Below are 20,420 nucleotides of genomic sequence, written 5' to 3'. Positions count from 1 at the left end.
CTCAGTCTGGGATTCCAAGGGTGATTGAAGTAAATTTGGTGAACATTGCTCATGTAATTATTTGTCCAAAATTCCAGTCAATAAGATCTTTTGGGCAAACAATTAAATGAAGGCAGAAGCTGGCAGTTTTTTTCATGATTAAGATGGAAACCCTGGTGAAGTTTCTCAACTTTTTGGGGTTGTGAGAGTGGTTGTGAGCTCACATCCACCCGAAATAAATACATAGCCTAGGGACATCAGGTAGGATTTACATGTCAATTATCTGTATAACAAAGTAAGTGATATCTTCCTGTGGACTGGTCATGTGAGGGCATTGCATTGGTCAGCCTGGTAAACAGAGTAAGGAGTTCGGCCGGCTCATTATTGGAAAGCGAGTAGTGCATGTTGTGATTACAAACTCTTGGAAATTTCTGGGTAGACCTCAATTCTATGAGTTTTGAGATTCTTTTCTCTTTGAAATAGCCAACATTGGTTTTCAGAATCAGAATTAAGAATCAAAATTTATTATCACTTACATATGTCGTGAAATTTGTTTTGCAGCAGCAGTACAGTGCAAGACATAAGAAGTTGCTGTAAGTTACAAAAATAAATAAATAGTGCAAGAGAGGAATAACGAGGTAGTGTTCATGGGTTCATGGACTGTACAGAAATCTGATGGCGGAGGCGTTACATGTAACTTGAATTGTTTGTATGGGCTACTTACCTCTACTGATGACAAAGTATATGTTGGCATGATTTTTGCATGACAAGGTGCTTTTCCATTGTCATTGATGGATAGGTTTCATCTGTACAAAATGAACCTCTGCAACTGTATGCCATAATTTTTTTCTTGCTTTTCATGAAAAAAAATCTAACAAGGAATTACTCCAATTAATGTGTCAGCAACCAAAACAAGGGCTTGTGGCTTTATCACAGATGAGGCAGAAGTGCAACAGTATGTGCATGCTGTCAAATCTCCTTCATTCAGAATATAGAATATGATCAATAATTTAAGGAGACAAAGTTAGAGAAGCATCTGGAAGAAAAAAAGGAATTTGTTAGAAATAGTAAAAGCTCCATACTGGTTCACAAGCCAGATTCGAAGGACTCGAGTAAAAGAAAAATAGGGAAGGGTTTCTAGTCTGGAACTACTAAAAGTGACTATTCTTTCATAATTAGGATACTATAACAGTTTAAAAAAAAACATACAATGTGTAGCAGCATGGTTAGACCCAATCTGTTTTAACTAAGTCTAAGAGATGTACTGCATTAGTATATTCCATGTTATATATTAAAAGTCACAAACATTTTTTTCTCTTTACAACCCTATTAACTTTAATGAAAGGCAGTCATTGTAGGGGGAATGGGGAAAACTGATCGTAGCTGCTTTGGGAGTGAAGTCCATCCGGGATAGGAGCAGATGCACCCAGGAGTGGCATCGGAGCATGGTCAGAAGCAGGACCAGAAGCTGGAGAGGGGCTACAATGCGGACCACTGCAGTGTGCTTGCCAAAGCAAAACCATTCTCATCAGTCATCCCTGTTGCTAGGGAAGGGAGGGCAGGCATGGTCTCAGGGCTGCACAACATGGTGGGCCGAAGGGCCTGTATTGTGCTGTATTATTCTATGGCTGGAGAGAGAAGGAGGTGCAGGAAGGATTTGGGGGAGAGCAAAAAGAGGAAGGAGGGGGGTTGGGAAGAGAAGATGTGGATGGCCAGCTGAAAGAAAAGGGTGGGATGCCTGGTACAGGGAAAAGGGGAGAACGAAAGTGGAGGACAGGCAGTAAGGTTGGGAGGGAGGAGGTCAGGGGACAATAGAATGCAGGGACTGGGAGGACAGAGGATGAAAAGAGTCAAGGTAAAGTTGGTGGTGGAGTTGGAAGTAGCGAGGATGAGACAGTAAGCAAGGGCATCTGTATCTAAGCCTGTGTGTGTCTGTGCTTGTGTGTGTGTGTGCGTGTGTTAATATTCACACAGCAGAGCTGATCTCCAGCCATCTTAGACCCCTTGCCCATGGATCAAGACCTCACACCGTCAAGGCCACGTGGGAGCTGGCATGCAGCATTCACTACATGTTACAAGAAGCAACAGACAGCCAATATCCACTCTACTATATGAAGTTCAGGACTTGGAATATCAGGACACTCATGGATAACCCAAACAGTGACAGATCTGAACATCACTCACATATCATAACTCTGGAACTCAGACATTTTGACATTGATGTCACTGCTCTGACGACGTACAACAGACAGAAGATGGCAAGCTCAAAGAGAAAGAGCAAACCAGATGAAGGACATCATCTTTGCAGAGTGAGCTTTGCCGCCAAGAAATATCTGGTTTCAGAATCAGAATCAAGTTTATTATCACTGCTATATGTTGTGAACTTTGTTGTTTTGTAGCAGCGGTGCAGTGCAAGACATAAAAATTACTATAAGTTACCAATAAATAAATAAATAGTGCAAAAGAGGAATAACGAGGTAGAGTTCATGGACCATTCAGAAATCTGATGGTGGAGGGGAAGTAGCTGTTCCTAAAACGTTGAGTGTGGGCCTTCAGGCTCCTGTATCTCTTCCCTGATGGTAAAAATGAGAAGAGGGCATGTCCCTGATGATGAGGGTCCTTAATGATGGATGCCGCCTTCTTGAGGCACTGCCTCTTGAAGATGTCCTTGATGATGGGGAGGGTTATGCCCATGATGGAGCTGGCTGTGTCTACAACACTCTGCAGCCTCTTTTGATCCTACAGATTGGAGCCTCCATACCAGGCGGTGATGCAACCAGTCAGAATGCTCTCTACCGTACATCTGTAGAAATTTGCAAGACTCTTTGGTGACATACCAAATCTCCTCAAACTCCAAATGAAGTAGAGTCGCTGGCGTGCCTTCTTTCTGATTGTGTCGGGCCCATGACAGATTCTCTGAAATGTTGACACCCAGGAACTTGAAGCTGCTCACCCTTTCCACTGCTGAACCCTCGGTGAGAACTGGTATGTGTTCTTCCAACTTCCCCTTCCTGAAGTCCAGAATAAGTTCCTTGGTCTTGCTGACATTAAGTGCGAGGTTGCTATTGCAACACCACTCAACCAGCCAATCTATCTCACTCCTGTACACCTCCTCATCACCGTTTGGTGTCTCAGTCACTTGCTTTATGGGATAATTGAACATTGTGACCCTCCAACTCACTCTAACATGGAATCAGCACACTACCATCATCAGTGTATTTATCCTAACCCTGGGAACTAAAGCCGTGGTAAAGGAGAACTTTTACATCGACCTTGAAAAATTCTTGGTCCCAGAGAAGACAAACTGATCCTCCTGGACATAATCAATATAAAGGTTGGAAAAGTCATAGTCATGTGGTGTGATTGGCAAGGAGGGAGTAAGGAAAGCTAACTCAATGGAGTTCTTCTTCTGGCATAACTCTTGGAGCCTGGTTGTTTCATGATCAAAATCCTATCCTGGAAGAGAAAGACAAGCACAACACCTCACCGTCACACCCCTGATCCAGACACTGGCACCTACTAGATTATATCATCATTCAAGCAAGACAGCACAAGGATGTTCATGTAACCTATGCCATGACAGCTACTGAGATTGATACCCAGACCTAATACCAGAATTTTGTAATTATTTTTAATTGGTCAATTTGAAATTTTGACTAATATTCTAAAAAGAAAATCTTCGAAGAATGATTGATGACAAAAGACATAAAACCTGCCCAACTAAAATAGAAAGAGATTCGGCAACTAATTTTGCTACTTTATAACTGACCATAAGAAGGTGCTTGAGAGTATCTTGAATTGATTTATCGATATTCCTGCGATCAATGCATGGCTCTGTGCTTGAATGGTGGCAAGGTTTTACTGAATGTGTCATCGTAATTTTCAATTTTTTTGAGAAATTGCAAATGTAATTGAAGATTGTGCACTCTTCAACAAATGTTCTCATTTCTTATCTTGTTTGGGAAGAAAGGTGATACCCTGGATGTCGGTGATCGAGGACTCCATGATGGTAAAGTCTTCAGATATGTAAGATAAATGGTAGGCTCTCTCTTGGTGGAAACAGTAATTTCCTGGCACGTTTCGGCCGCTTATCAGCCCATGTCTAAATGTTGCATGGGTCTTGCTGCATGTGAGCATGGAATACTTCACTTGCTGAGGAAATGCAATTGGAATTGAACATTGTGGGATCACGTCCCCACTTCTGACTTTCTGATGGAAAGCAGCTGAAGATAGTTGGGTCCAGGGCATTGCCCTGTAGAACTCCTACAGTGATGTTCTGCCACTGTGACAATTGACCTTCAACAAACACAACCATCTTCGTTTGACTGTATGACTCCATCCATTGTGGAGTTTTTCCTTGGATTCTCACTGACTTCAATTTTACAAGGACTCCTTGATCAAATACTCCCTTGACGTCAAGCATGGTCATTAACGCAAGAAGAACGTGAACATCCGGTGCATGGGAACATGACTGCAAACGTACCTTGGGACTAAATCCTGGAGCTCCCAATTCAACACTATTGTAGGAGTATCTTTGTCAGCGGTTCCAGCAAATGGTTCACCAACACTTTTCAAGGACATTTATTTGAAGGACAATCCTCTAGAAAAATAAGTTTAAAGTGTCCAGCACAACAATTCTCCTGGGACACTGTACTGTACAAATACACAAAATACAACAGCTCTCCAACACTAGCTGAGATCCAGCACCGGGCACAATTCGTGAGTTTTCAACTAGTTCAGATCCAGATTCAGTATTTGACCAATCAACTGTTTTGGGGGCGGGCTGTTTTGAGGGCGGGTTTTGGGTCTCTCTCTCTCTCTCTCTCTCTCTCTTTCTGTTTCGGAGCGTGTTGATTTCAGTCCCACTGTGGAAACACGTGGCGCTGTTGAGACTGAGGCAGACCAGCACGTTCTCTTTCTCGTTCTGTGTGACTCATTCACGGGTTATTTATAGCTATCGTCGCCGTTTCAGTTCGAGCTTTGAGCAACAGTAGTGAGAATGGAGATGGTGGAGCGCTGGAAGATGTGTTTGTGTCTTTTTGTTGCAGTACTCTTCACTTCTCTCGGTAGGAACAGTCACTATTGTTTATTGGTAGATCTGTTTTAACAAGCTTGTCATTCGAATACTGACGTTGTAAATCAGTATTTTTTTTCTAAACCTTTTAATTCTAATCAGATGTCGACTTCAGTTCATTTTTTTTTGCATGTAGCCGTTCAGAATGCTTGGGTTCAGGAGATTAATGCGAATGATCCTTTAGCTTTTCCTTTGTAAGTAACAGTTCCTGCTGCAACTTTCCAAGAAACGGATTTCCCAATCTCTGGCAGGGCTCCTGAGTTATAGCTGGGGCAGTTTATTTCTCAGCTATATGGTGAATACAATAGGATTGTTTGCTGCATCTTTAACGGTAACGCTTAATAGAATTTATTTTGAAATCCGTGTCTGTTGCAAGGATTCAGATTGAGCCGTGCAGACATTTATGACGATCTCCAGAAATCTTTCTCATCGAATTTTAACATGAGATGCTTAGAAATACGACTTCGCGAACGGTCGTTCCGTTTGTTTTATTGATTAGGAAGTTGAAGTGATTGCGACCTTCCACTAGCTGAAGTTGAACTCCATAAATAACCAGTTATTCCATTATGACTGTAGGACGTCAACTCGCATTGCGTATATAAACTTTTCCCTTTTTATTTTGAAGGGGTGATGTCCTGATCACTGGGCCTATTAACTCCGCAGTTCCAGTCGGCAATTCCTGACACTTTTAAGGTTCTCACTAGTATAAAACCCCCAAGCTTGACTTCTTGTATGTTACACGGGCCTTTGCTCTGAAGAGCTGGAAAAGTTCGTTTACTAAATTCAAACCTACTTCCTCTCACTGGAGACTGAGAAGACAAGGATAAAATGTCTTAAAACCAACATAGAAAGGAAAAAAAATGTAACTCGCATTGCATTCCCGGGAAATTTAGGAGGAGCTTCGCAGCCGATCAGTTACTTTAGGCGCATTCGCTGTTGTTGTTAGAGCAAATATATTATTGCAGTCACGTTAGATAACCGTAACAAAGATCCATGGCCACGTAATCGGCATTAATAGTGAAAGTTTGAAAACCAAAGACACCGGAAAAAAAACAGAAACAGTTGAAAAGACTCGGTGGGACAGTCAGCATCTGTGGGAAGAGAAACAGAGTTCTGACAAAGAGTCTTCGGTCAGAAACATTTAACTTTTGTTTCTCTTTCCACAATGCTGCCTGATCTGCTCAGTGTTTCCAGCATTTTCTATTGAAGCAAGCTAGTTGGATAGGATGTTAAGATTTGAGCACATAATCCAGACTGACATTTAAGAGTTGGAGCCCACAACCATCTGATCTGAAAGTGAGAATGTACCAATACTGCACATAGTGAATCTGGGGGATAAAAGAACAAAACATTTTTGGGAATTACACCATATGAGTGGACATTAGAAACAAAACGGAAGCAATCATTTTGTCCAGGGTGGACTTCAGGCTTTGAATAGGCAGCAGGAGGTAGAGGAACAGGCATATAGGCAAAACACAGAAGTGTAAAAATAATTGGGTAATCATAGTCAGGGGTCTCAACTATACCAATAATAGCTGAGATTGCCTTAATGTGAAAGGCCTAGAGGGAGTGGAATTTTTAAATGTGTCTGACATAGACCTACTGGAGAAGGTCGATAGTAGACCTAATTTGGGCAAGTGGGTCGTCAGTGGAAGAGCATTTGGGAAATAGTGACCAGAGCTCCTTTAAGTTTTAATGTCATTATGGAGGAGAGCAAGGAAAACCAAATGTTAAGTGCTGAACTGGAGGGAGGCTGATTTCAATATGAAAGGACAGGAGCAACACACAGAGCGCTGGAGGAACAGCAGGTGAGGGAGCACCTATGGAGGGAAATGGACAGTGGGCACTTCACGATGAGACTCTTTATCTGGACTGCAGTAAGTTTACTTGCAACTGATGGAAATCGTTTTAAAATGAAATGGTGAGGGTTCTGAGCTAATGGGTTTCCATAATAGTGAAAGGTAAGACCAACCAGTCCAGAGAACCCTGGATATCAAGGGATGCTGAAGGTTGGATAAAGGGGTGGGGGGGGGGGGGGAGAAAAGGAAGCTCTGAAAACTAGAGAAGCCTACAGGGATAGAGCAAGTACAGGGAAATGCATAAGAAGGCAAGGTGGGGGTACAAGCTGAACAAGAAGTGCAAAGAAAATCTCAAAGCATTTTTGTTTTTCGGCATGTTAAGGTCAGGAGGGTAACTAGGAAAAGAGTAGGTTCAAAGTGTCAATCTGTGTGTGGAGGAGAGGATGCAGGTGAGGTCTTGCTTCTCAGAGAAACAAAGGACTGCAGATGCTGGAATCTAGATGAAAAAAACAACAAGATGCTGGCCTGACCTGCTGAGTTCCTCCAGCATCTTGTTGTGAATACATTTCTTCTGTATTTGATGTAGAAAAGGACATTTGTAGTTGGAGAGTTCAGGGAGGGGCGGAGTGGTCTTCTAGAATAAATTGCATCAAAAAGGAGGAGCTGTTAAATGTCTAAAGGCAGATAAATCCCTAGGGTTCAATGAGATGTATTCCAGGCTACAATGGAAGGCAAGGGAGGAAATTGCTGGGGCCCTGACAGAGATTTTCAAATCTTTTCTGGCCACAGATGAGGTACCAAAGACCAACAGACTGCAAATGTGGTTCCCTGATGCCCAAGAAAACAGGGAAAAGGCAGGTAATTATGGTCTGGTGAGTCAATGTTGTAGGAAATTATTGGCAATAAATCTGTGGGACAGGATTAATTTTCACTTGGAATTGGGGATTAATCAAGGACAGTCAGTGTAACTTTAATGGGAGATCCTGTTTGACCAATTTGATTGAAATTTTGACTAAGTGTGTCGGTAAGGATAGAGTGGTTAATGTTATCTATGTGGACTTCAGTATGACTATCGACAAGGTACTGCAAGAGAAACTGTTCTAAAAGGCGAGAGCCCAAGGGATCCAGGTCAGTTTAGCAGATTGGTTCAAAAGTGGCTTGATGGTAGAGTGTCGCTTTTGCTATTGGAATCCTATGACCATTGGTATACCACTGGGACCCTTGCTGATTGCTTTGTATGTTAATGATCTGGATGTGAATGTGGGAGGTATGAGGAGTAAGTTTACAGACAGCACAAAGATTGGTATTGATAGTAGAAGGATGGCTATCACCAATCGAATAATATTAAATATAGTCCTGAAAAATGTGAAGTGATGCATTTTGGGAGGATTAATAAAGTTCTGCTATACTCTGTGAGTGATAGGACTTTAAGGAGTACTGGGGCTAGAGGGATGTTGGTGTATATATCTAAGGATCCCTGAAGGCAGCAGCAAAAATAGATAAGATGGTTAAGAAGGCATACAGGATACTTGCCATATTCCAAATTTCATATGACACAGAAGGAGGCAGTTTTTGTCCATTGAGTCTAGTCTGGTTTACAGAACAGTCCCATTGCCCCACTTTTTTTTTTCCCCGGTAACCTAAGTTTCCCATACTCCCATCAACTCAACCACAGATTCTATCTTCACCTATACTTGGGCCAACCTACCAACCCACATGTCTTCAGTGCACCTGGGAAACCCACAAAGTCACAGAGAGAAAGTGCAACCTCCACATAGACAGTGCTGAGGTTCAGGATTGAACCTGGGTAGCTGGAGATGTGAGGGAGAAACTTGATGAGTTGTGCTACAATGCTGCCCTTCATTAACCAGTACATAGAATATAAGACCAAGGAGGTTATGGTACAACTGTATGAAATATGAGTTAAGCCACAGCTGGTATACTGTGTTCAGTTCTGCTGACCACTCTGAGAAGGACACAAATGCGCTGGAGAGGGTGCAGAGAAAATTTACCAGGATGTTGCAAGAGATGGAATGCTTCAGCCATGGGGAAAGACTGAGTGAGCTGGATTTGTTTTCCTTGTGGGGGAAGACCTGACTGAGTTGCTGTAAACAAAATAATTAGGGGCATAGATAGAATAGGTATTGCAAAACTCCCTGTAGCAGAGGTATGGCTATCACTTTGTGGTAAATACCAGTTCAGGAGTCAACTTTGGAGGGGGAAAAAGAGGTATTTTGGAACAAAGTCTTTACATCAGAACTGTGCTAAAATAACTTTAAGTGGTACATCCTGAAGATGGTGAGAGATTGAAAGATGTTGCTGTTTAAATGGACTTTGGTCACAAATCATTGGAAGTTAACATGCAGGTACAGCTAGCAATTGGGAAGGCACGCAGTTTATTGGCCTTCATTGCAAGGGAATTGGACTACAAAAATAAAAATGTCTTCCTGCAATTATACAGACCCCTGGTGAGGCCACAACTGGAATATTGTGTGCAGGTCTGGTCTCCCTTTCTCAGGAGGTATGTAATTGCAAATGAGAGAAAGCAACACATTCTTGCGATGGTGGATTTCAGAATCAGATTATTACTGACTTGTATGACATGAAATTTGTTGTTTTGCAGCAGCAGTACAATGCAAAGACATAAAAATTACTATAAATTACAAAAATAAATAGTGCAAAAAAAAAGGAATAATGAGGTAGTGTTCATGGACTGTTAAGAAATCTGGTGGGTTTCTGGATTTGTTGTATGAGGAGAGATGGGCCCTGCCTGTGTAATATACTCAGAAGAACAAATGCTGATCTTATTGAAGCATACAAAATTCTTAAGGCTTGGAAGGGTAGGTGCAAGGGTGCTGTTTATCCTGGCTGAGGTGTCTAGAACTAGGAGTTTCTCTCAGAATAAATGGTCAGTCAATCTGGATGGAGATGAGGAGAAATTTCTTACCCCAGTAAATAATGAATAACTCCAATTTTCTGAAGGGGGGCTTTGGAGATGCAGTCACGGAGAATATTCTAGATTGATGACTTTGGCTATTAAAGGAAGCAAAGGGTTGAATTGTAAGTCCAGATATAATCGTGAATCTTCATAAAGTTGAACGTCTACAATTGGACTAATTTTGCAATTCATACTACCAGACGGATATTGAAGCAATACTAAGGGTACAATGCAACAAGGATACTACCCTATAAGAGGAAATATTAAAAAAAATGATGAAATACTCCAAATGTGGGGCTGTTTTTGTTACAGCAGAGAAGTTTAAGAGGTGGTTTGATGGATGTATTTAAAAATTTATGTAAGAGCAGCATAGTGGAAAAGACAGACTATTTCCTGTGATTAGGCTGAAGCAAGGGGAAGCAAAATAAACCAAAATCCAAACAATTTGGGGCTGAGGGCAAGAAAAGTTGACTCTGTGGATTGTACCACTCTAGTTAGTGATTAAACCATAGACCATGTCAGTGATTAATAATAGGGTTATGTAGGTTATTGAAACTAAACAGATAAACAGGGTGGAAACAGAGAATTGAGATTACTTCTCATGCTAAAAGTAAACACCAGCATAAACTAGCAGTCTTATTTTGCTTTTTCTCCTCTATTATTGCCTGCAAATTATCAGAGTTACAGAGGAATTTCTGGTGGTGGTGTTGTACATCTGCCTATTTCAATTTTAGATAGATGAATAGATAGATATCTTTACTAGTCACAAGTATATCGAAACACGCAGTGAAATGCATCTTTTGTCTTTTGAACAGTTGTCTAATAAATACAACTTGACTAGATCACACTTTTTTGATATTTACAGATTAGAAATTTTTTAATTCGTTTACCTACTTTTCCAATACCACATAAAATTGAAATTACAGAAAAAAATATAGGTTTTAATCCTTATCAGAAGGGCTTGATAGCAATAATTTGTGATCTGATTATGAAAATACATCTAGAGACACTTGATAAAATTAAGAATGAATGGGAAAGAGAACTTCAGATACTTGTACCTATAGAGACATGGAAGAAAACTCTCCAATTAGTTAATACATCTTCAATGTGTGCTAGACATTCTTTGATACAGTTTAAGGTGGTTCACAGGACCCATATGCCTAAGGATAAGTTAGCCCGTTTTTTATCACCATATAAATCCTGTATGTTACAGATGTAACTTGGAGGTGGCTTCCCTGACGCACATGTTTTGGTCCTGCCCTCTTTTGGAAAAATATTGGGAGGACATTTTTAATATTATCTCAATTGTATTGAATATTGATTTACAACCTCATCCAATTACTGCAATTTTTGGGTTACCAATGATGGATTCCGGCCATCTATCTGCTTCAGCTTGTCGTATGACTGCATTTGTTACATTAATGGCCGAGAGAGCTATCCTATTTAAATGGAAGGATCCTATACCTTCTACCACATTTCAATGATTTTCTCACACTATAACATGTTTAAACTTAGAAAAAATTAGGAGTGGTACCGTTGATCCTTCGCTTAAATTTGAGGAAATTTGGAGCCCATTTATTCAGTATTTCCATATGATGTAAGCAGACCTTTTTTGAATCCCTTTCAATAACCTTCTATTTGAATATAGAGGAGCGAAGCTAATGACATAATGTTTTTTTTAACCAAAGAAATAACAGGCCAACTTCTTAATTGAAGTTTTTGGTTTGCTTTTGTTTATTATTATTTTTTTAATTTTGGGGTCCTCTTTTCATATTATCAAATTTCTTTTCAAATTCTTTTGTATCATGTTCACTTAGTAAGAGATTGGGAGGTTCAGATTATATATTTTATTCTCTGTGTTTGTATATGTCAATTGTTACTATTGTAATCCCGATCTCTTCGCGCCATGTGTATAATCACTCTTGTTATATGTATTAATTAAAAATTTAATAAAAAGATTGAAAAAGAAAGAAATGCACCTTTTGCATCGAGTGTTCTGGGGGCAGCCCTAAATTGTCACCACGCTTCCAGTGCCAACATAGCATGCCCACAACTCCTAACCTGTACACCTTTGAAATGTGGGAGGAAACCTGAGCACCTGGAGGAAACCCACGCAGACACTGGGAGCACCCCTCGTCCTCACTTTGGGAAATCAGAGCACCAGGCTGTGCTCCTTCTCCCTGCATACAAACAGAAACTGAAACAGGAGGATCCGGTACAGAGAGTCGTGCAGTGCTGGTCTGAGAAAGCAGATGACCTCCTATGTGAGACAGTGGACTGGTCCATGTTCAAAGACTCATGCCAGCCTTGATGAGTATGCCACCACCATTACAGACTTTATCAGCAAGTGTGTGGAGGACTGTGTACCAAAGAGGACAATATGGGTGTTCCCAAACAGGAAACCATGGATGAACTGAGAGATCCACTCCCTACTGAAGTTGAGGACTGCTGCACCCAAATCTGGTAATCCTGATCTGTACAAGAAATCTAGATATGATCTTTGGAAAGCTATCAGGGATGACAAGAGGCAATACTGACTCAAAATAGAGTCCCAGACCAGCCGTCAGCTATGGCGGGGCTTACATGCCATACCAGGCTGTAAGACGAAGATGGGCTGCATAGTTAACAACAGCACATCCCTTCCTGATGAACTTAACGCATTCTGTGCATGTTTTGAACAGAAGGGAAGTGGATGGTCCTCACCCACCCTGACAGCCTCCAATGCAACTGAACCTGTGATCACCATTGAGGACGTAAGATCAGTCTTCCGGAGAGTGAACACAAGGAAAGCATCTGGCCCAGATGGTGTCCCTGGCCATGTGCTCAAATCTTGTGCTGATCAGCTGACAGAAGTATTTGAGGACATATTTAACCTCTCCCTGCTTCAATCTCAGGTTCCCACCTGTTTTAAGAAGACCACTATCATCCCAGTACCGAAGAAAAGCAAGGTAACATGCCTCAATGACTACCGACCAGTCGCTCCGACATCCACCATCATGAAGTGCTTTGAGAGGTTGGTCTTGGCACACATCAACTCCAGCCTCCCAGACAATCTTGACCCACTGCAATTAGCCTATCGCCGAAACAGGTCCACAGCGGATGCCATCTCCCTGGTCCTACACTCGGCTCTGGAGCATCTGGACAGTTAAGACACTTACGTTAGACTATTGTTTATTGATTACAGCTCTGCCTTCAATACAATAGTCCCAAGCAAACTTGTCAGCAAACTCTGAGACCTAGGACTCAACACCTCCCTCTGTAACTGGATCCTTGACTTTCTAACCAACGGACCGCAATCAGTGAGGATAGGCAACAATACCTCTGGCATGATTATTCTCAACACTGGTGCCCCACAAGGCTGTGTCCTCAGCTCTCTTCTCCCTATAACACTCATGACTGTGTGGCCAGATTCTGCTCTAACTCCATCTACAAGTCTGCAGATGGTACCACTGTTGTAGGCCATATCTCAAACAGCGATGAATCAGAATACAGGAAGGAGATAGAGAGCTTAGTGGAATGGTGTCATGACAACAACCTTTCCCTCAATGTCAACAAAACAAAAGAGCTGGTCATTGACTTCAGGAAAGGGGGCGGTGTACATGCACCTGTCTAAATCAACAGTGTTGAGGTCGAGAGGGTTGAGAGCTTCAAGTTCCTGGGAGTGAACATCACCAACAGCCTGTCCTGGTCAAATCATATGCCACGGCCAAGAAAGCTCACCAGCGCCTCTACTTCCTCAGGAGGCTAAAGAAATTCAGTTTGTCTCCTTTGACTCTCATCAACTTTTACAGATGCACCATAGAAAGCATCCTATCTGGATGTATCACGGCTTGGTACGGCAACTGCTCTGCCTAGGACCGCAAGAAACTGCAGAGAGTTGTGGACACAGCCCAGTGCATTACGGACACCGGCCTCCCCTTCTTGGACTCTGTCTTTACCCCTCGCTGTCTTGATGAAGCAGCCAGCATAATCAAGACCCCACCCACCCAGGTCATTTTCTCTTCTCTTCCGTTGGGTAGAAGGTACAGGAGTTTGAGGGCACGTGCCACCAGACTTAAGGACAGCTTCTACCCCACTGTGATAAGACTATTGAACTGTTCCCTTATACAATGAGATGGACTCTGACCTCACGATCTACCTTGTTGTGACCTTGTACCTTATTGCACTGAACTTTCTTTGTAGCTGTGACACTTTACTCTGTACTGTTATTGTTTTTACCTGTACTACCTCAATGCACTCTGTACTAACTCAATGTAACTGCACTGTGTAATGAATTGATCTGTACGATTGATATGCAAGACAAGTTTTTTACTGTACCTCAGTACAAGTGACAATAATATACCAATACGTACAAACTCCTTACAGCACTCCACCATCATGAAGTGCTTTGAGAGGTTGGTCATGGCACGCATCAACTCCAGCCTACCAGACAATCTGGACCCATTGCAATTCACCTATCGCCAAAACAGGTCTTCAACGGATGCCATCTCCCTGGCCCTTCACTCAGCTCTGGAGCATCTGGACAGTAAAGACACTTACGTTAGACTATTGTTTATTGATTACAGCTCTGCCTTCAATACAATAATACCAAGCAAGCTTGTCACCAAACTCCGAGACCTAGGACTTAACATCTCCCTCTGTAACTGGATCCTTGACTTTCTACCAAACAGACCGCAATCAGTGAGGATAGGCAACAATACCTCTGGCATGATTATTCTCAACACTGGTGCACCTCAAGGCTGTCTCCTCAGCCCTCTACTCCCTATACTCTCATGACTGTGTGGCCAGATCCTGCTGTCCAACACTGAGCTTGGTCTTGCCAATGTAGAGGAGGCCACATCCAGAGCACCGAATGCAGTAGACAAAAGTTGGAGGAGACACATGTGAACCTTTGCCTCACCTGGAAGGACTGTTGACGGTGGTGAAGGAGGAGATGCAAGGACAGGATCCTGAGGGCACATACCACCAGACTTAAGGACAGCTTCTACCCCACTGTGATAAGACCATTGAACGGTTCCCTTATAGGATGAGATGACCTCATGACCTCACGATCTACCTTGTTGTGACCTTGCACCTTTTGCACTGCACTTTCTCTGTAGCTGTGACACTTTACTCTGTACCGTTATTGTTTTTTTTACCTGTACTACATCAATGCACTCTCTACTAACTTAATGTAACTGCACTGTGTAATGAACCATAGAACCATACAGCACAAAACAGGCCCTTCGGCCCACCGTGTCATGCCGTCCATCAGACCACCCTCACACCACCTAACCCCTTCCTCCCGCATATCCCTCTATCTCACGTTCCTCCATATGCCTATCCAACAAGCTCTTGAACCTGTTCAATGTATCTGCCTCCACCACCACCCCAGGCAGTGCATTCCATGCACCAACCACTCTCTGGGTGAAAAACCTCCCCCTGACATCTCCCCTGAACCTCCCACCCATAACCTTAAAGCCATGCCCTCTCGTCTTGAGCATTGGTGCCCTGGGAAGGAGGCGCTGACTGTCTACTCTATCTATTCCTCTCAATATTTTATATACCTCTATCATGTCTCCTCTCATCCTCCTCCTTTCCAGTGAATAAAGCCCTAGCACCTTAAGCCTCTCCTCATATTCAATACCCTCCAATCCAGGCAGCATCCTGGTAAATCTCCTCTGCACCCTCTCCAATGCCTCCACATCCTTCCTATAATGAGGCGACCAGAACTGAACACAGTACTCTAAATGTGGCCTAACTAGAGTTTTGTAAAGCTGCATCATAACCTCGCGTCTCTTAAACTCAATCCCACGACTTATGAAAGCCAACATCCCATTGGCCTTCTTAACTGCTCTTTCCACCTGTGAGGCAACTTTCAACGAACTGTGAATATGAACCCTCAGATCCCTCTGCTCCTCCACACTGCCAAGTACCTTGCCGTTTACCCTGTACTCTGCCCTGGAGTTTGTCCTTCCAAAGTGTACCACCTCACACTTCTCCGGATTGAACTCCATCTGCCACTTGTCAGCCCAGCTCTGCATCCTATCAATATCCCTCTGTAAGCTCCGACAGCCCTCCACACTATCCACAACACCGCCTATCTTAGTGTCATCCGCAAACTTACTACCCAGCCCTCCACCCCCTCATCTAAGTCATCTATAAATATCACAAAAAGTAGAGGTCCCAGAACCGATCCCTGCGGGACACCACTAGTCACTGCCTTCCAATCCGAGGGCACTCCTTCCACCACAACCCTCTGCTTTCTACATGCAAGCCAATTCCTAATCCACACAGCCAAGCTTCCTTGGATCCCTCGGCCTCTGACCTTCTGAAGAAGCCTACCATGAGGAACCTTATCAAATGCCTTACTAAAATCCATGTAAGATCGGTTTGTAAGACAAGTTTTTCACTTTACCTCTGTACAAGTGAATAATATACCAATACAGTGGCTAGAATTGAACTCGGGTAGGTGGCGCTGTAATAGCGTTATGCTAACCGCTACATGACTGTGCTGCTCCCTGTGTACATGTTGTGCTACCTTACCTGTTGCAATCAATACCCATCCAGCCCCATAATTTGATGATAAAATTTAAATGAAACCAAAACTGGGAAGTAGTTGTGCTGCTGAAACCTGCGAAGCTGTTTAGTACTTGTATCTATCTATTAACCCTAAATCAGACCAGCTCACTTGCTGGAAAAGATCAAGGGCACTTGCAATCAAAAGCAAAATCTGTGAGAGTGGTGGAAAAACGTGACACCATTCCATATAAACTGTGCTCTGTCACATTCGTTCATCGGCAATGGAGGACTTCAAAGCAAAAACATGGCTACTTACTGAATACCAAAGTTGAGCAGTTATTCAAGAAGCCACATTGTACCACAGGTTCTTTGCACAATCTCTGCTATTGAGATTTAAATGCAGTGATTGGGGTGTTTATAAAGGTGAAGCGAATGGACTACAAAAAGATTTGAAGATTTTATCTTTTTCAGGGTCAGTCAAACGATTAAAATGTTGATAGTTTTAAACTGTTGCTGTTGACGGAATAATGTTAGAAATTGGCCATTTACTTGGATGTGGCCAAGTTCGTTGCCCACAAGCCTTGGAGGGAGAAAAACATAAGGTGTAGAGAAATCAAAAAAAACCATGTAATTTGTCAGGTATGAACAGCAAACAACAAAGGCCATAGTTGCGGTGATCAAATGGGCTCCTTTTGTGATGGAATTTATTATGATTTTCTTTGTAACTAAAGCATTGAGGGTTGTCAAAGGGAGAAACGTGAGCAACCAGTTTAACAGGTATCATTCAAAATAATCAACCAATGTGCATGAGAAGTTTGCTGCTTTGCTTAATGACACTGGTACCACACATATTATTCACATCTGAGTCCTGGTTTTTCTACTTACTTGTTCATAGGCTGGCAAAGCAAGCATTTATTGTTCATCCATAATTGCTCTCTGAACCCCTGGTCTGCTCATCCCTGCCTTACTGCTGGCACTTTCCCCTGCCTTTGCAGAAGATGTAACTCTTGTCCTTGCACCTCTTCCTTCACCACCATCAACAGTCCTTCCAGGTGAGGCAAAGGTTCACATGCATCTCCTCCAACTTTTATCTACTGCATTTGGTGCTCCGGTTGTGGCCTCCTCTATATTGGCGAGACCAAGCTCAGTGTTGGCAACCATTTCACAGAGCACCTACGCCTAGTCTGCAATGGTCATCCCGAGCTCCCACTTGCAGACCATTTCAACTCCCATTCCCTTTCCCAAATTACATCACAAAAGGAGCCCATTTGGAGTTTTCAAATTTTAGGTACCACCCTCCTCCCCTACCCATTTTGATCCTCTGGTCCTCTCCTTTTGTTGTCCCCCTTCCCTCAGCCCCCTCTTCACCTATCTTTGTCCCCTTCCCTTTCTGGCTCCATCCATCCACTTCACCCACAAGTTTTGTCCCCACCCCCCATCTAGTTCCAACTGGCGTTTGCCTCTCCCTTCTCTAATGGTTCCCATTCTTACCTACTTATCCGAATCCAGCTCTGGTAGTGCTTTGTGTTCCTGCTTATCTCCCTCCAGCAGCTGTCTCCCATCTTCACACTCCCCTCCCCTCCAAGTTGTATTTTTTCTTTTCCCTGTCTTTTTGTCTGCCTCCATCTGTCATTCACCTGCCATTGTCTTCCAACTCCAGCTCACCTCCCCTACTTGGCACTACCTGCCTTTCATCTTGCACCCCCCCTCAGTCCACCAATCGCCTCAGAATCTTTTCTCCTCTCTATGCTGGGCATCTCACCTCACCACTCTCTGCCCTGATGCAGGGTTTTGACCGGAAACATCGACAATTTCTTTTCTCTCACAGATATTGCTCAACCCACTGAGTTCCTCCAGCAGATTGTTTGTTGTTCTCTGAACCGATTGACATAAGCTATTTCAGTCACATTGATCCTATGTACAGTTTCACTATTAACTTTTTTAGTAAATGAGCAAACAAAACAACATTTCTTATGAAAAATTTAGTTTTAAAATAGATCGAAGAACAACTTGACCATTAGGTACACATGGCTTGTTTTATAATTGTATGGAAAGCTAAGACAAGAATTTTGTTGAGACAGTTCAATATGGTTTATAATATTTTGATCTTCTATAAGTTGGCTATAGAACATGTGTACTTAGCTATAAAATATCGTGGAAAAATGACTGATACTGTATAATGGCTCATCTGAGGTATTATGCAAAAAATTACTGAAATAAATTTTATCTGGTCTACTTTGGACTTGTTAAGCAGGAGGAATTAAACTCGAATGCTAACTAGTTAAAATGAGTTAATGGCCATACACTGGAATTTAATGCTGTCGTGCACTAATAATGACCTCCTCGTAAATAGGAGACTTTTTAAACAAATATAATGAACATTAACTTGTTTCTTATATTTTAAATGATTATTTATGGATGGAAGAATGTTTACCAGGATGATGCCTGGATTGAGAGCATGTCTTATGAGGATAGGTTGAGTGAGCTAGGGCTTTTCTCTTTGGAGAGGAGGAGGATGAGAGGTGACTTGATAGAGGTGTACAAGATGATAAGAGGCATGGATCGAATGGACAGCCAGGGACTTTTTTTCCAGGGCGACAATGGCTAACAAGAGGGGGCATAATTATAAGGTGATTGGAGGAAGGTATAAGGGGGATGTCAGGAGTAATTTTTTTTTACACAGAGTGGTGGGTGCATGGAACGCACTGCCAGCAGAGGTGGCGGAGGCAGATACATTAGGGACATTTAAGAGACTCTTACATGAATGATAGAAAAATGGAGGGCTATGTGGGAGGGAAGGGTTAGATAGATCTTTGAGCAGGATAAAATGTCAGCACAACATTGTAGGCTGAAGGGCCTGTACTGTGCTGTAATGTTCTATATTCTTGTATCTAGAAATACTCGGAACTGAAATCTATCTTCTACCTTTTCTGTTAAGGTCCCCGTGAACCAAGAGGGAAGGTAGGTAATCTTCTCAAGGTCGAGGTCAATGGTACCTGTGAGTAAAGAAATTGGAGAATAATCCACAAGGAAACATTTTTTTTAATCATTCCATTTGGCAAGAATTTGATCTCCCCATTGTTTTTGGTTTGAAATCAGGAACACTTTGGGGATTTACAGGCACATTCCCATTACTTATCAATATGTTATGGCCGTGCATTATAATGTGTTAAAGCTGTGACATAGTTCCTCACTTCTGTTGCACTGAAGGTTCAAGTCTCAATCCAAGGACTTGAGCACAAAAGATCTAGGCTGGAACTTCACTGAAGGAATGCTGAAAATGCAATCTTTCAGGTGAGATGTTAATTTGAGGCTTTCATCTGGCACCTCAAGTGAATGTAAAAACATCTCGCCCTTATTTTTGAGAAAGGCCAGTGGATTTATCCATAGTATCATAATGAATATTTATCCCTTTAATCGAAAGCAGATTATTTGATTATTACGATACAATGGATAAATCCACTGGCCTTTCTCAAAATAAGGCCGAGATGTTTTTACATTCACTTGAGGTGCCAGATGAAAACAAACAAATAATCTGCCTTTTGATTAAAGGGATATATATTTGTTTTTAGTGAGAGCTTGTGTGCAGGTTGTCTGTTGTTCTTTCTACATTACAACCAGTGAAATACGCAATCGGCATCTCCCTGTTGCAACTCCCCCTCCCACACTATCACAGATATGTCAGTCCTCTGCCTCCTCCACTGCCAGGAGAAGTCCAAGTGCAGACTGGAGGAACACACCTCATTTTCTGGCTTGAAACCTTGCAGTCTAATGGCATGAACTTTGAATCCTCCCACTTTAAGTAATCCCCCCCCGCCAACTGTGCCTCTTCTTTTCTTCCCTTTCTTAGCCTATATCTCTTTTTTAACCTTCTTTCCTCCTTGCCTTTGACTCATTCCCCTGGTGGATCTGCTCTTTTCTCCTCCCCCGCACCTGCCTATCACTATCTCTTACCTTCACCTACCTATCACCACCTTGTGCCCACCCTGCCTCCCCTCTTTTGTCCACCTATCACTGCTCTGCTTTTTCCTCCTATATATTGGGCTTTCCCCCTTTTCCTATCTTCAGTTCTGAAGAAGAGTCCTGACCTGAAGCGTTGACTACCTGCTTTTCTCCACAGATGCTGCCT

General features: G+C 42.4%; 1 protein-coding gene across 1 annotated transcript in view; it reads left to right on the top strand.

Moving 5' to 3' along the window:
* Positions 1 to 4,826: 4,826 nt before the first annotated feature.
* The window catches only part of LOC127568554 (uncharacterized), a 54,189-nt gene continuing 38,595 nt past the window's right edge, over positions 4,827 to 20,420 (top strand). Inside the window, exon 1 of the mRNA XM_052012440.1 lies at positions 4,827 to 5,045. Coding sequence (XP_051868400.1) covers positions 4,979 to 5,045 — 67 coding nt within the window. The 5' untranslated portion in view covers positions 4,827 to 4,978. The remainder of the gene's footprint in view (positions 5,046 to 20,420) is intronic.

This window comes from Pristis pectinata, chromosome 3 (assembly GCF_009764475.1).
Source record: "Pristis pectinata isolate sPriPec2 chromosome 3, sPriPec2.1.pri, whole genome shotgun sequence".
Taxonomy (NCBI): Eukaryota; Metazoa; Chordata; class Chondrichthyes; order Rhinopristiformes; family Pristidae; genus Pristis; species Pristis pectinata.
This window is presented reverse-complemented; position numbering and strand designations above follow the sequence as displayed.